Genomic DNA, 13,350 nt, shown 5'->3' on the forward strand with positions numbered 1-13,350 from the left:
TCCCTTCGGCCATGTCTGCAGTCTTCGACCACAACTCAGGGGATATATAAAAATGCATCAGGTCTTATGTTCTTAACATGGGAAAGCCAACAACAGCTTTCTTCAGAGCATAAACTACTTCCTCAACAAAGCTTTCTTATGCAGTTGCACTGTCAAGCTTAGTCAGCTGTTTCTCCTCTGGTTCCTCTCAACTTTCTGTTTCTTCTCCGTGTCTTCACACTTTTGCTGCCCAGCCCGGTCTTCAGGTGGCACAGAGTTGAATTCAAATGTTTGTGTGGCTTTAGGCTTGCTTCAGCTTTTGTTTACTGTTGGATAGCAAGATGAATCATGGCTGCTTTAAGGGGAGCATTTGCTTCATTGTCTTCAACACAGTTTATTGTGGTTTATAGCAATGTAAACAATGCAGGCTTCCTGATTATAAGCAGCATCCATGCAAGATACGATATGGCCATACCTACGAGCTCCTCCAAGCACAGACTTGACCTTTAAAATATGGGAGTGTTTTCTTCCAGCTAACGCAAACTCAGCCAGGGAGGTGTTTATCTCCCCAGGCCATACAGACAGCAATACAAACGTCATTTCCTGTGTGCATACAATGTCCTACTTACGAGTCTAAATACATAACATCTGAGCTTGCAAATAACCTCCAGAAGCCGTTGCCTGCAAAAACCACTAGTGGAGAAGTCACATGATAGAGATTTCTTTGAAATTCAGTGATGCACAGACATCTTGCTGGCTGCCTACGTGCTGCGGTTCCCAAGGACGCTACTGTTCTTTGGTTCTTTTTGAAGCTTTTCCTACACTGAATAATGAAAACCTTTATTTGCAACAGCTTTACTATGGTTTTCCAGAATATGTATATATATAAAATGAGACGGGCTTCTTGGCTGTTTCTTATTCTGGGTTTGTCCAGTGTAAAGACCATTTCAAAGCTCTTGTGCAGATGGGGCAAGTGATGTAATGGCGTTGCTCATCGAAGTGAGCATGAGGAGGAGCAGCAGTTTCAAAGCTCTTGTGCAGATGGGGCATTGCTGTGCTGTACATTACAATGCCATTACAAGTGATGTAATGGCATTGCTCATCGAAGTGAGCATGAGGAGGAGCAGCAAGTCAGCCTTCCTTGTAGTTGTGTAACTTAAGCCTTTGCACATCCCAACAACCCCTTCTCCGAGTCGTGTCAGGACAAAGGAGTTGAAGGTCTTTGGCTCATGGGGGTAAATTCCTCCATGTGCACAGGATCTACGCAAGAGCTTCAATTCTTTGGACCTCCAAAAGTTGGTTTTGTTGTTGGTCAGACCTCATCAGAGTTACGTTTTACAGATCCATTCTGCAGTTCAGAATAGTCATTAGTTGTATCAGACACTTAGGGGGAAAAAAATCAGGCTGTCTTGTGTGCAAAGGGCTGGCAAGCCTAGTAGTTGTCTGCTAATTCCTTCCACTGCTCTGCCCCAACTTCTCTTTCTCCCCAGGTGCAGCAAAGAGCGCAGGAGTGTATCAAAGCTCTCAACCTCATTCTTAAAATCAATTCAGGAGAGGAAGTAATGAATGTACTAAATTCAGACTTTGACTGGAATAGCCTAAAGGTGAGTGAAAGGTGGTGACTGCATTTTGTTAAACGCCTAATAATGCTTCTCGTTTTCCTCTTCCATTTCTAAACTGGTTCCTGTAAACTGTTCTGAAGATCACACCATAGATCTATGAACGTATTCTCAGGTCATCCCAAGCTGGATAGATAGTAATGGAGCTGAAATGATGCTCTTCCCACTTCAGTAGGATCTGTTGCCTAAAAAAATTATTCCATTGAAAAAAATAAAAGTTTGGGAAAGCAAGTCTCTTACAGCACCTGGATTTTTTTGACAGGATTCTGTTGATACTAGCAGAATAGCTGTGATGGGACACTCTTTTGGTGGTGCTACAGTTATTGAGAGTCTCAGCAAGGAAATAAGATTCAGGTAAGTATGCAAAACAAGGCAAGAGACGTTTGGCGCTTGAGAGGTCTGGAGCAGGGGACCTTACAAAGATCCCCCAACTACTGATTCGCTCTTGAAGAAAAGTTTTGTTTGACATGTCTTGTTTTCTCAAGTCATGCTTCCTTCAACTGTGGGGATGTGGTAGACTGTAATAGCTGTATCATATTATATCATGATACTGTGGGACCCTGTAGAAGCTCCTGTGCCCAGATGCCCCTGGCAATGGAGACCAACAAACAATCCAATAATGGATTAATTCTCTTCCCCCAGAGTAGAAATCATTTTGAAACAAAACGATTCATTAACCTGTTTACCTGTTCAGTATCATAGTTTCTCTTTCCCCTGTCTCCTGCAAATCAAAGCACGCTGAGAACTTCCATATAAAGATTTCTGCTTCTGTTTTTGACAGGTGTGGCATTGCCCTCGATGCATGGATGCTTCCAGTAGGTGATGACATTTACCAGAACAGTGTCCAGCAACCACTGCTTTTTATCAACTCTGAAAAATTCCAGTGGGCTGACAATATCTTAAAGATGAAGAAGCTCAGCTCCAATGACACAAACAAGAAAATGATCACTATCAAGTAAGTGTCCAGGATCCATCATTTCTCTGGTTGAAGATGAATGTTTACTCTCTTGAGCTGTTCAATTACATGTAGCTGCAGAAAGGCAGCCAGTCACTACTTCCATGTCCAAAGGAGAGCAACAAAGCTGGTGAGGGGTCTGGAGCACAAGGCTGATGAGGAGCGGCTGAGGGAACTGGGGTTGTTTAGTCTGGAGAAGAGGAGGCTGAGGGGAGACCTGATCGCCCTCTACAACTGCCTGACAGGAGGGTGTAGTGAGGTGGGGGTCGGCCTCTTCTCCCTGGTAATGGACGATAGGACGAGAGGGAATGGCCTCAAGTTGTGCCAGGGGAGGTTTAGGTTAAACGTTAGGAAAAATGTCTTCACTGGAACGGGCTGCCTAGGGAAGTGGTGGAGTCCCCATCCCTGGAGGTATTTAAAAGCTGGGTAGATGAGGTGCTTAGGGACATGGTTTAGTGGTGGGATAGCAGGGTTAGGTTAAGAGTTGGACTTGATGATCTCATAAAGGTCTTTTCCAACATAAATGATTCTATGATCCTCATGGCCCAGGTTTTTACTGCATGTTTAAATTAGACAGCAGTATGCCCCCCACAATGGAGACAGACGTCTCTCCCAAAGCAGCCAGTAACCCTAAGTTTAAGATACTGCAAGGTGTGCGTTCCTGCCTTGGGGCACCAAGTTTTGCTCTGGGCCTCGTGCATCATCTGTGTTCCAACACATCAACTAGCCCTCTGGGTACGGCTGTGCGCTCACCTAGTGAAGGCCCTGCGTGCAGGGGAGTGAGCAGCTCTATGATCCATCTTGTACTCAGGGCAGAGAGACAAGCTGAAGTTTTGCCGAGCCTGCTCCTTATTGCCATTGCAGTGATAGTGACTTACAGTAAACATGTACAAAACATCCTCCCTTCTGTGGTTAGGGCAGAATTTACTGCTAATCTTACATGCTCATGAGAGTAACCTGTTTTTTCTTCCGCTAAAGAAGACAGCGTAAGATGTGTGAAAACTTGAAGATGCCTGTGCAACCCGTGGCATCTTTGGTTTAATCAGACAACTGCATTCTTGCAAGCCTGTTGATCATTGTTCTGTTTGCAGGGGGTCAGTACATCAGAGCTTTCCTGACTTTACCTTTGTGAGTGGAGAAATTATTGGAAGATTTTTCAAATTAAAAGGAGAAATAGATCCAAATGAAGCTATTGATATAAGCAATCATGCTTCGCTAGCCTTCCTGCAGAAACATTTGAGTAAGTATCTCTTTACATCAACATGTGAAGTTGAATTAATAGAATGTTCATAGAACGTTTTGGGTTGGAAGGGACCCCTAGAGGTCATCTAGTCCAACGTGTCCTTCATAGTTCCTATGATGCCTTTTATATAACCATTCTGTTTAGAACAAGATCAAAAGTAAGTGTGTCAGAAAAGTTTAGGTAGAAAAAGCAACATTTTGACTTTTTGTAGAGGTTTGTTAATACTTTTTTAATCCAGGCAATTCAGAGGAGGAACATTGCGGTTTTATTCTAATACATAGAAACCCAGAGTGTCATTTTTTCCTCCCTAAAACATCATGCCTCCCCTGCTTTGCTAAGTTCATTCATCTGTCCTATAATTTAATTTTTCAGTGTAGCTCTACAAAAAGCTGATTACTTAATTCATTACCACCTGGGTTTTCTTTCCTCCATTTTATAGGTCTTAAGAAAGATTTTGATAAGTGGGATTCCCTTGTGGATGGCGTAGGACCCAACGTTATTCCTGGTACTAATATTGACTTATCTCCAGCTGAACCTGAATAAGGAATACAAAAGAAGTACTGAAAATGCCACGGACATCAGGACACTAATGTTGGCCAGACATTGCTCAGACATGTGATAGCATTGGCCACCAACACAGCTTTTGGGGTATGGAACAAAAAAGAAAAAAGGCATTAAGTTACATTATCATAAAAATGTAGAGAGGTTTTAGTTCAAATGAGTTAGTGGGGTTCTCTGAAATACTGCAACAGGGTAACTTCTGCTTTACAGGCAGCTGGGGGGGAAAAAAAAAAAAATCACTTGATGGTAATTTAAACAGTGTTTTTGGTTTTGACTTAGAATCGTTGGCAGAGAGAGAGATTAAGCTCCAAGGAACTCAACTAAAGTTTCGCTTACCAAGCTTTAAGTCAGTTTGCATCCAGCAAGCCTTTTTTGCAGTGTAAGGGAAAAAAAAATCCTTTGTTAATTAACCACTTAGTATTTCAGCTGTGCTCTGACAACAGTTGAGAGTTGGAGCAGGTTTTTGCTCCCTCTAGTCAGAGGTGCCAGTGGAAGAAGGTCTTCAAAACTGTCTTATTTTATTAAAAGTCACAGTAAAAGCTACAGGAAATAGTTTAAAGTAATAGCAGAGAAAGGTGTTTGTTCAGACGTGGGACTTCTCATATGAACTTAATCCACTTACATTTAAGATGTGTTTACTGCCATACTCTGAGGATGCTTCCTTCCAAAAGCTGCTGAAATGGTCACTCTTTCTGTAGCAACTGTAATTCCCCTTAGGCAGAGCCGCAAGCAGTGCCTCTCTTGTTAATCTCTGTCTTACCACTGTCACTCAGTCATACTGCTGTAGGTGAAATTACAGAAGAGATGCATCACTTCTACCACTCCGTTTAACAAGGAGCACATAAGCAATGCTTGATGTCTCCCATGGTTGTAATACTCTCCAGACACTCGTCTTTGCCCAGGCACTAGCATTGCTGCCTGTAACTGTCAGTAGAAGCAGTTGACTACATGGTTGGCTAAAGGCAGCTCTAATTTTTAGAGCTAAACTCTTTGAAGCTGCCACCTGGAAGGGTGACTTCTAAATGGATAAGCCTTGCAAAAGGGGGACTGCTTCTAACTGTAGCCTATTTGTTTCAAAATCAGGTTACAAACAACTGAAGCAAGTGGAACAAGCAAAGCAGTTAACAGTGTAATTAAATATTTATATAATCTGTGATTGTAACATGAGATTGCAATATCTAAGACTTGTTTTTCAGAATTTAATAAAATTGTCTCCAGCCTACCATCATGTATTGTCTCTGTTAAGGGCATGAACATGCAAGTGTTTCTTTTACTGGGTGAGCACTAGCACTCGAGATCTACTGCGATACTCAAGACTATTACATTGCCAGAAATCTTGGGTTCCTCAAACATTATGGCAGCATGAAAAATCCATAGCCTTTGACAAGGAGGAAGAACCTGTGCTATACAGGACTATGGAACAGGACTGGAAAATAGAAACCACTTTTCAATACGTGAGGTAGAAAATAAGGCGAGATAAGCTGCCGCTGTCTTACAGAGAAGTCCTTACCACACTGCACATAGGCTGCAGCAAAAACACTCTACTAGGTCTGCTTCATATTTAAAGGAAAAGCATCATCTGTCATTAGTGCAATTAAGGCCATCTCATAAATACAAGATCCATTTGGTACATGACTAACATTTCAAAGCATTCACCACAGCTTGCAGTGCTCTAGAGAGCTGTTTAGAGTCAAAACAGAACCAGTAACTGCAGAACATGCATAGCTACGTCTAGCTGCAGCAGTACAGTCGAAGATACTCTGCATGGACACAGCATTTGGCCTTACACATAGGGAAAAAACACAAGTCATTAACAAGACACTGATCAGTATATGCCAGCCAAAGCTTTATTCCAGCCTCTTCCACTGCTTTATAACAGCACCGAATGCAGAACTTCAACCCAAATCAACCATGTTCCCCTACAAAGAAAAAACTCCTTCCCCCCCGCCAAGAAAACCCTACACCCTCAACTTTTCTCAGAGAGAAAAAAAAAAAAAACACCCACACACTTAACAATGCAACTTTTCAAAAAGCAAACATCAGAAAGCAGTATTGTGCCACACAGCAGCCTATACAGCAACTCACAAGAAACCTTTGTTCAAGAACCACCCACCAACCGCTGTAAGTACACACATTCGGTAAGGAATGCCCGTGGAGGCAAATTCTTACTTAAGTAAAGAAAGCACAGCTATAAGCTGAGCTGACGCTAAGTCTACCAACAAGCACTATTCCTTGACAGAGAAGTATGGTACTGACAGGCATTTGCTCTGTTCGGTAGAAGAAGCGCTCAATGCTTTGCTTGTATTCGTGTTCCCATGAAGACACGTTTTCATGGGGATGTTTGTGTACACAGGTACTTGTTCAGCTTCATGTGGTGAACGCGTCACTTGGTTTCAGGAATCTTGAAGGACATGAGATCTTCAGCTAAATCTGAACTGCAGCCAGTTTGCTTTTCTACAGGGAATAAAAACAGATTAGACCCAGCAAGATGTTTCTATAAACAAGTATAAACACATTAATACCTAAATCATAGCACTACAAGGCTTCAGACTAAATGTCATCAATGTACTGGACCATATGAAAAGACTACACTTATGCAAAGTTATTCTGTAAGGATAAGACAGTTGAAGCAATGGAACTGCCCAAGAAGATGCAGCAAGCAGTGCTCCCAGATTTCAGTTAGGAGTTCAAGCCACTCCATCCCTCAGTGGGCTTAGCATAAGGCACTGCAGGAGTTTTTGCATCCTGTGGATCGGGCACCTTCTACTCAAACTGCCTTTTGAGGCAGCGGCCCACGTGTGCAGCAAGTTCCATTTCTGTGCCACGTGGTTGCATGACCTTAGCTCACATTTTCTGCGCTGTTGCTGAGAGGATGCATTCACTAATACTGTGCAAAGTATTCAAGAACACAGACAGCGGGCAAATTTGGACAATGGTAATTTGCAACCAAAGAGGGGGGAAAAAAAAACCAAACCTAAAATGAAGTAGTAACCGCTGCAGAAGTATTATCAAAACCAGAAACAGTAAGAGCAAGAATAATCCTGCATTTGAGTGATGCAATTGAGGGAGGATTTAATTAAAGTGTTAAACTGGTGAATCTACAAGTTATCTTAACCACTTCTTTGCCTGTCGGGTAACTAGATCTCTCTTTCAGGCTTCATTATTTGTTATCCATAAAACAGTCAGCTTTCAGTACAGTTGTACTGAAAGACAGTTACCAATTCAATCACTGAAAACACAAATGCTATCTCCGCTTAAACTGAGTTCAGTCTCCATCAGGCAACCACTGGTCAAACACAGAAACAAGTTGCCCAGAGAGGTTCTGGAGTCTCCATCCTTGGATAGATTCCAGACCCAAAAACAAAGTCCTAAGCAACCTGAACAAGTTGACCCCACTCTGAGCACCTCCAAAGGTCCCTTTCAAGCAGAACTGCTCTATGATTCCATAGATTATAGAAATAGTGTATATTCAAAAAGAATCTATACTATTTTGTTTGGTACACAGAACAGGTGTTTGCCAAACACTTCAGCATTTTTAAGTAACAATAAAAGTGTACACACACTATTCACAAACTACCCTAACAACAACTACGATGGTTTTATCATGTGTTTAGATTCACAGACCAAGGTCTATTAAGGGATTGGGGCATTCAAAGCCCAAACTATAATGCTTAATAGAGTCTGCCTAGCAGTCGCTCACCTTGCCTCAGAAATGTGAGCAAGAGTAGCACACGAGTGGCTGATGTTCAAAACCCTACCAAAGCCTGTAACTTAGGTATACCACCCCAGCTTGTCCAAGAGGCTCAATCCACTAAGCTGAGTAAATAAATACTAAATTGATTTCTAATCAAGACAGAGTAGCAGCTTTCATAGGATATATTTACCATTAAACTGACAGTACACAAGCTAGTGCTACTAAGAAAGTTATAACACTATTAGAGTAAATATAGCGCTCGCAGGCCCTCGTTCGCGCTCGCAGGCCCTCGTCCTGCTGGGGGACTATTTTCAAAAATAAAGCATTTTCTAGAAAGTTAGAAAGCATCTAAACATCGAGTACACAACCTCTTTAGGAGGTTTAAGGTAGTCTTACCTTGCAGTAAAGACTCCTCTGGTAAGGACTGCGAGTTTTCTGTTGCAGGGGTTATTGCCTAAACAAAAGGGGAGTCTGTTAGGAAGCTGGCACTATTGCCAAGATAGTCTAGTATTAAAGGAAGCACCTCAATGGGAAACTTAACTTTTTACATCAGCACTGCTGGACTCTTATTTACTACTGTTTTCCCGCCTTATAACTCACTACAGAAGTCTTCCGCCCACTTTTTGCTTTGATGCAAAAACTGCATGTGAAGAATGAACTGGAAATTCATTCTGTTATCCATGTCAGTAGCATGGCTGATGACCTGAGTTTTGGGTTCCAGCCATGAGTTTTCCATTTGTTGGAACTTCATGAAAAACACTAGTGAAAACCTTACTATCATTTCCCAATCACTTTGTAATAGAAGTATTTTTCATGATTTACCAGTTAGTTAACACGTTCTACTAGCATGATCTGTCAATGCCACATGCCATCAGCATTGTTCTTGATTAATAGTAGTCTTCCAGTAATATTTCTTCTTTCAAGCTGTTTTCATTAACCTATTCCCAGACCGAATTCACTGTCCTCAGGCCAAATGGCTGACAGTTTATATAAATCAATTTATGTAAACTATTCATATAATATCAGTTATATAATAGATTTATACAAATTTTTATAGTCTCCATAGATTTCAGAGAAGGAAGGACAATATAATGTCTTAAAGACAAATACTATGCTTCTAGCAGTTGGCATGAATGCAGAGGTTTAGGTTAATGTTACTTTGCCTTTCTATTCTCATGGTGACACAAGAATAAAGAATCACAGCTACACTCAGGGCACCCTTTCTAAAAACCGGTACTGTCCCGCCCAGTCCACACCACCATACCTCAGATGATCTGCAAGCCCAGTCAGGAATACCATTCCAAACATTCTCAGGATCCACAATCTCCTCATTGCCACTGGAGAGATTCAAGACCTGTACAGACAGAGCCAAATTGTATCTAGCACAGCACTGGTTCCTGAGAATACACTCAGCAAATAAGACATAGTAGTAGGAAAATGCAACTGAGGACCTTTGAGAAGGCTTTCAGTCTACATCTTGCAAGGAAGAGCAAGTTAACCTCTAATAAAGGTGAATATTGCTACTGAATCTGCTCAAGGCTCTCCTAGGCTTCTAATCCAAGTATGGTAAGAGAGGAAGTATGGAAAACACCTACTAGATCAGAACCTGTAGGAAACTGATGAATAGGGATATCACAACATACCTGACACAGATGCTCAGCTGAGGTTAGCTTTAGATACCCAATGAATCTACTAGCAAAAGAGCTGGCTCCCATGATCTCAGGCATGCAACCTTCCAAACCGTTAGTTTTATGAAATCATCTGTTGGATTGTCAACCTTGAATTACAATTTAAAGGCCCTTTTGTGTAAGTGTAATGTCTGTGCAAATGTGTACATACACACACACTGCCCCTGAACTTATTTAACCCATAGCTTCAACAGCAGTAGAACAAGGCAGCCCATTAGATTATAATGTACTGTTAAAGTTAACTCCCACCAACCACTAGTTCAATACACATTTTGCCAAAGCAGGAATAGTCGTGTATTCGTTATTAATGATGTAATTCAAGCTTCTTCACAAGTTTCTACTGTTCTAACACTAATTCCTCAAAACATCACTAAAATAATGCCAAGTTTCATGAGTATTTAATGGTTACATGGCCCCATAGCAGAACATTAACTTGCAGGCCAGGCAGAACCACACACATATGAGTATGTGTCTCAAACTGGAGCCAGATCCTTCAGTCTTCACAGTCAATGCAAGAAAATAAGATGTGAAGGGAATGTCAAGTATTGACATACAGCATCCACTTGGTCTGAGACACTGCTGTTTCACTGGAACAGGTTGCCCAGAGAGGTAGTGGAGGCCCCATCCCTGGAAACATTCCAGGCCAGGTTGGACAGGGCTCTGAGCAACCTGATCTGGTTAAAGGTGTCCCTGCTCCTGCAGGGGGGTTGGGGTGGGTGACCTCTAGGGGTCCCTTCCAACCCAAAACATTCTATGATTCTATGTAGTCTGCAAGTCCAGAATCAGCCTTTGCAATACCAAGTGTTCAATTCTGTTAATGGACTTCTGTAAAATATTCAAAGTTTGGAGGAAGACCAAAGAAGGACTGGATCTTAAGAACGGAGAAAGGCTATTCAAACCATACTTACCTTGGTACCTTTTTCAGATACCTCCAAAATGCGAGCCTCACACCATTTTAGAGAGGTCCATACCACACATTTGGAACCAACAGCAAAGCCCTTCAGATTACAAGTATACCCACTGTGTTCTACAAAAATGATGACATATCAGTGAAAGAGGAAGAAAACACACCAACACAAGAACCACCCCTCCCAAAAGCTCAAATGTCTCACAGCCCTCCTCCTATACTCCCCTGCCCCCCTCCAAAGTACTTGTACTTAATGAGTATTTGAAAGTTAAAAATCTGTCATTCTGCACTGTCTTGAAAATGCATTTCATATTCAGAAATAAATTTTGAATCATAAAATCATTAACCTCTCAAAGTAAGATTGGCTGCTGTTAGACTGTCTCATTAATGAGATACTACACTTAAGTCTTATGTCCATAACCCATCAAAGCATACTAACGTTAACACTAATTTAGTAAGTTATTAGGGAATAAAAATCAGGTTTCTAGAAGAAAACTATTCTCATGTTTGAATGTGCACAACATTTTGATTATTTAACTCCTTAAAGTCAGAAACTTTACCTGCACCACAGTCAGCCAAGTTCTCATTTTGCTTATCTCCTACTTCATCCCCAGGCTTGCACTCTGAAGACTGCACACGTGTACTTCCACATCCTTTAAATGCACCGGTCAAGTCTTGTTTCATCCACTCCTCCCCATAACAGTCATCTTCCTTCTTCTGCCACTCCTTACGTTTCTCAACTTTGCAGTCACCTGATTTTACAGTGCAAACAGGCCTCTGATTTAAGTCGTTTGCAAGAAATGAAAACTGACTTCCACCATTTGCAGAACTTTGCAGTGCAGTGTGTTCCAACCCTGACGAGTTCTCCTCCACATGTTCCTGAGACAGCTGCACATCAGGCAGCACCAGTTCCAGAAGCTGCTCGATTTCGGCACCTAGCATTGACAGCATGTCATGGGTCTTCAGGTCCAGCTGTTTCTCAGGTCTGCCACCAGATGAAGACAACCTTAGGGGAAGAGGCTCTACTTTCATCCAATCTTCTTGTACAGCTTCTGCTTTATGAACTCCAGACAAATTCAATTCCAGTTTCTCTGCCTTCTCTCCTAAAGAAAGCTGAACATCAGACGGAATCACCTCTACTGTCTTCTGTCCATCACTAACTGAAGCTACCAAGTTCTCTCTCTCATTAAGTGACGGTAAGATTTCAAGAAGTTTCAGAGCTGCCAACTCCCCTGTCTCCTCACTCACAACTGGCAGCTCAAACGATTCCCGTTCCAACACTTTCTCTCTTGCTTCACTAACCAAAGCTGCCTGCATTTCAAGGGACTCTGGAAACAGAGTTTCCTTTGTTTCTTCACCAAAGGAGGGCTGTGCTGAAAGTGCCTCTAGCTCCAGTATGAACTCTTTTAGATCATCGTATGAAGAGTGCATTCGTAATTGATCCAGTTCTACTACCATCCCCATTCCGTCCCTTGAAGAAGACTGTACCTGGAGCACTGGCAACCTTTGCAGTTCTTTTTGTTTATTTCCTAGGAGAAGACTGGCTGCTGAAGCACTGCCTGTCAGCTCTGCTTTCAGTTCAGCATCCTCTCGAGATGGTGCTTCAGATAACTCTTGTTCTGCAGCTTTCATTTCACTTCCCAAAATACAAAGACTGCAGCTTCTTATTGGTTCTATTAATACATTGTTATCACTCTCTCCTTCAGATAGAAGCATTTCTTTATCAAAGTTACTTTGATGCTCAGCTGTCTCACATCCATCTCCAGTCTTCCCAGACATATACTCAACAGCTCCCACTGACACATTTGCTTCTACAGTATTTGAATACCCAGAAGTTACACCCAGGAAAGGTTCAAAACAAAGCAAAGCACTTTCACTTTCTTCTTGAGCTAATCCACAAACAGCAGCAGTTTCTCTTTTGAGACAAAGACCAGTATCATTGTTTGAACATCTGTTCTCCTTCAAGGGGTTCTCAAGGTTTGAGAAAGCGTTGTCACCAGTTCCTTTATTAGCCTTCCAAAGAGACTTCATCTCTTCATTAATACTCTTGCCAGAAGCTTCCAGCTTGACAACAGACAGAGGGATTTCAGCAGCTTTATCCTCCCGAGTTTCTATTACTTCAGCTTCTAATAAGAGGTCTTCGGTCATATCATAAAGCTTATCTTTTGCTTCACTAAGCCATGAGCCCTCTGACAAATTGAAACCTGACAGACAGCAAGCAAATGCTTGATTAGGTATTTTAAGCAATTCACATGGAATTTGTCTGATCATCTCCAGACTAACAGCTTCCTCACTTCCATAATCCACATGTCTAACAACTACATTGTCGCCTTTTATGCTGCTGACTTCAGCTCTGTAGAACTTTCCATCTTGACTGTATTTTGCTAGACAAATATCACCTCTTTTAATACAAGATCTGCAGTCCTTCAAAGAGTTTAGTCCAAGGTTTTCAGCCTCCTCTATTTTTTCCTCTATGTAGTTCATGTCTTCTGTATCAGCACTGCGACCCCAAAAATATTCTGGACCATTTACCACTGTGACATAAATTTTTACAGTCTGACCTGCCTCTGGAAACTTCCAGACAAATGATTTACAGTCACTTACACTGGAAATTTCATTTTGTGCCTGAGGAGGCAAAGGCTTACACACAGTTACCATGTCACTGTTCTCTTGATCAAGTATTTCTGTTGAACAAGATCTTTCC

General features: G+C 41.8%; 2 protein-coding genes across 3 annotated transcripts in view; one reads left to right on the top strand and one right to left on the bottom strand.

Annotated features, from left to right (window-relative positions):
* The window catches only part of PLA2G7 (phospholipase A2 group VII), a 9,504-nt gene extending 4,932 nt beyond the window's left edge, over positions 1-4,572 (top strand). For both annotated transcript variants that reach the window (XM_035895115.1, XM_009639615.2), the window contains 5 exons: positions 1,470-1,583; positions 1,861-1,952; positions 2,380-2,553; positions 3,645-3,793; positions 4,236-4,572. In XM_035895115.1, coding sequence (XP_035751008.1) covers positions 1,470-1,583; positions 1,861-1,952; positions 2,380-2,553; positions 3,645-3,793; positions 4,236-4,339 — 633 coding nt within the window. In that variant the 3' untranslated portion in view covers positions 4,340-4,572. The remainder of the gene's footprint in view (positions 1-1,469; positions 1,584-1,860; positions 1,953-2,379; positions 2,554-3,644; positions 3,794-4,235) is intronic.
* A 1,789-nt stretch (positions 4,573-6,361) lies between these two features.
* The window catches only part of TDRD6 (tudor domain containing 6), a 13,254-nt gene continuing 6,265 nt past the window's right edge, over positions 6,362-13,350 (bottom strand). The window contains exons 3-7 of the mRNA XM_035895126.1: positions 11,207-13,350; positions 10,648-10,766; positions 9,316-9,405; positions 8,448-8,505; positions 6,362-6,811 (exon numbers count right to left, since the gene is read on the bottom strand). Coding sequence (XP_035751019.1) covers positions 6,741-6,811; positions 8,448-8,505; positions 9,316-9,405; positions 10,648-10,766; positions 11,207-13,350 — 2,482 coding nt within the window. The 3' untranslated portion in view covers positions 6,362-6,740. The remainder of the gene's footprint in view (positions 6,812-8,447; positions 8,506-9,315; positions 9,406-10,647; positions 10,767-11,206) is intronic.

The sequence above is a fragment of the Egretta garzetta genome, unplaced genomic scaffold (assembly GCF_000687185.1).
Source record: "Egretta garzetta isolate BGI_Z169 unplaced genomic scaffold, ASM68718v1 scaffold235, whole genome shotgun sequence".
NCBI lineage: Eukaryota > Metazoa > Chordata > Aves > Pelecaniformes > Ardeidae > Egretta > Egretta garzetta.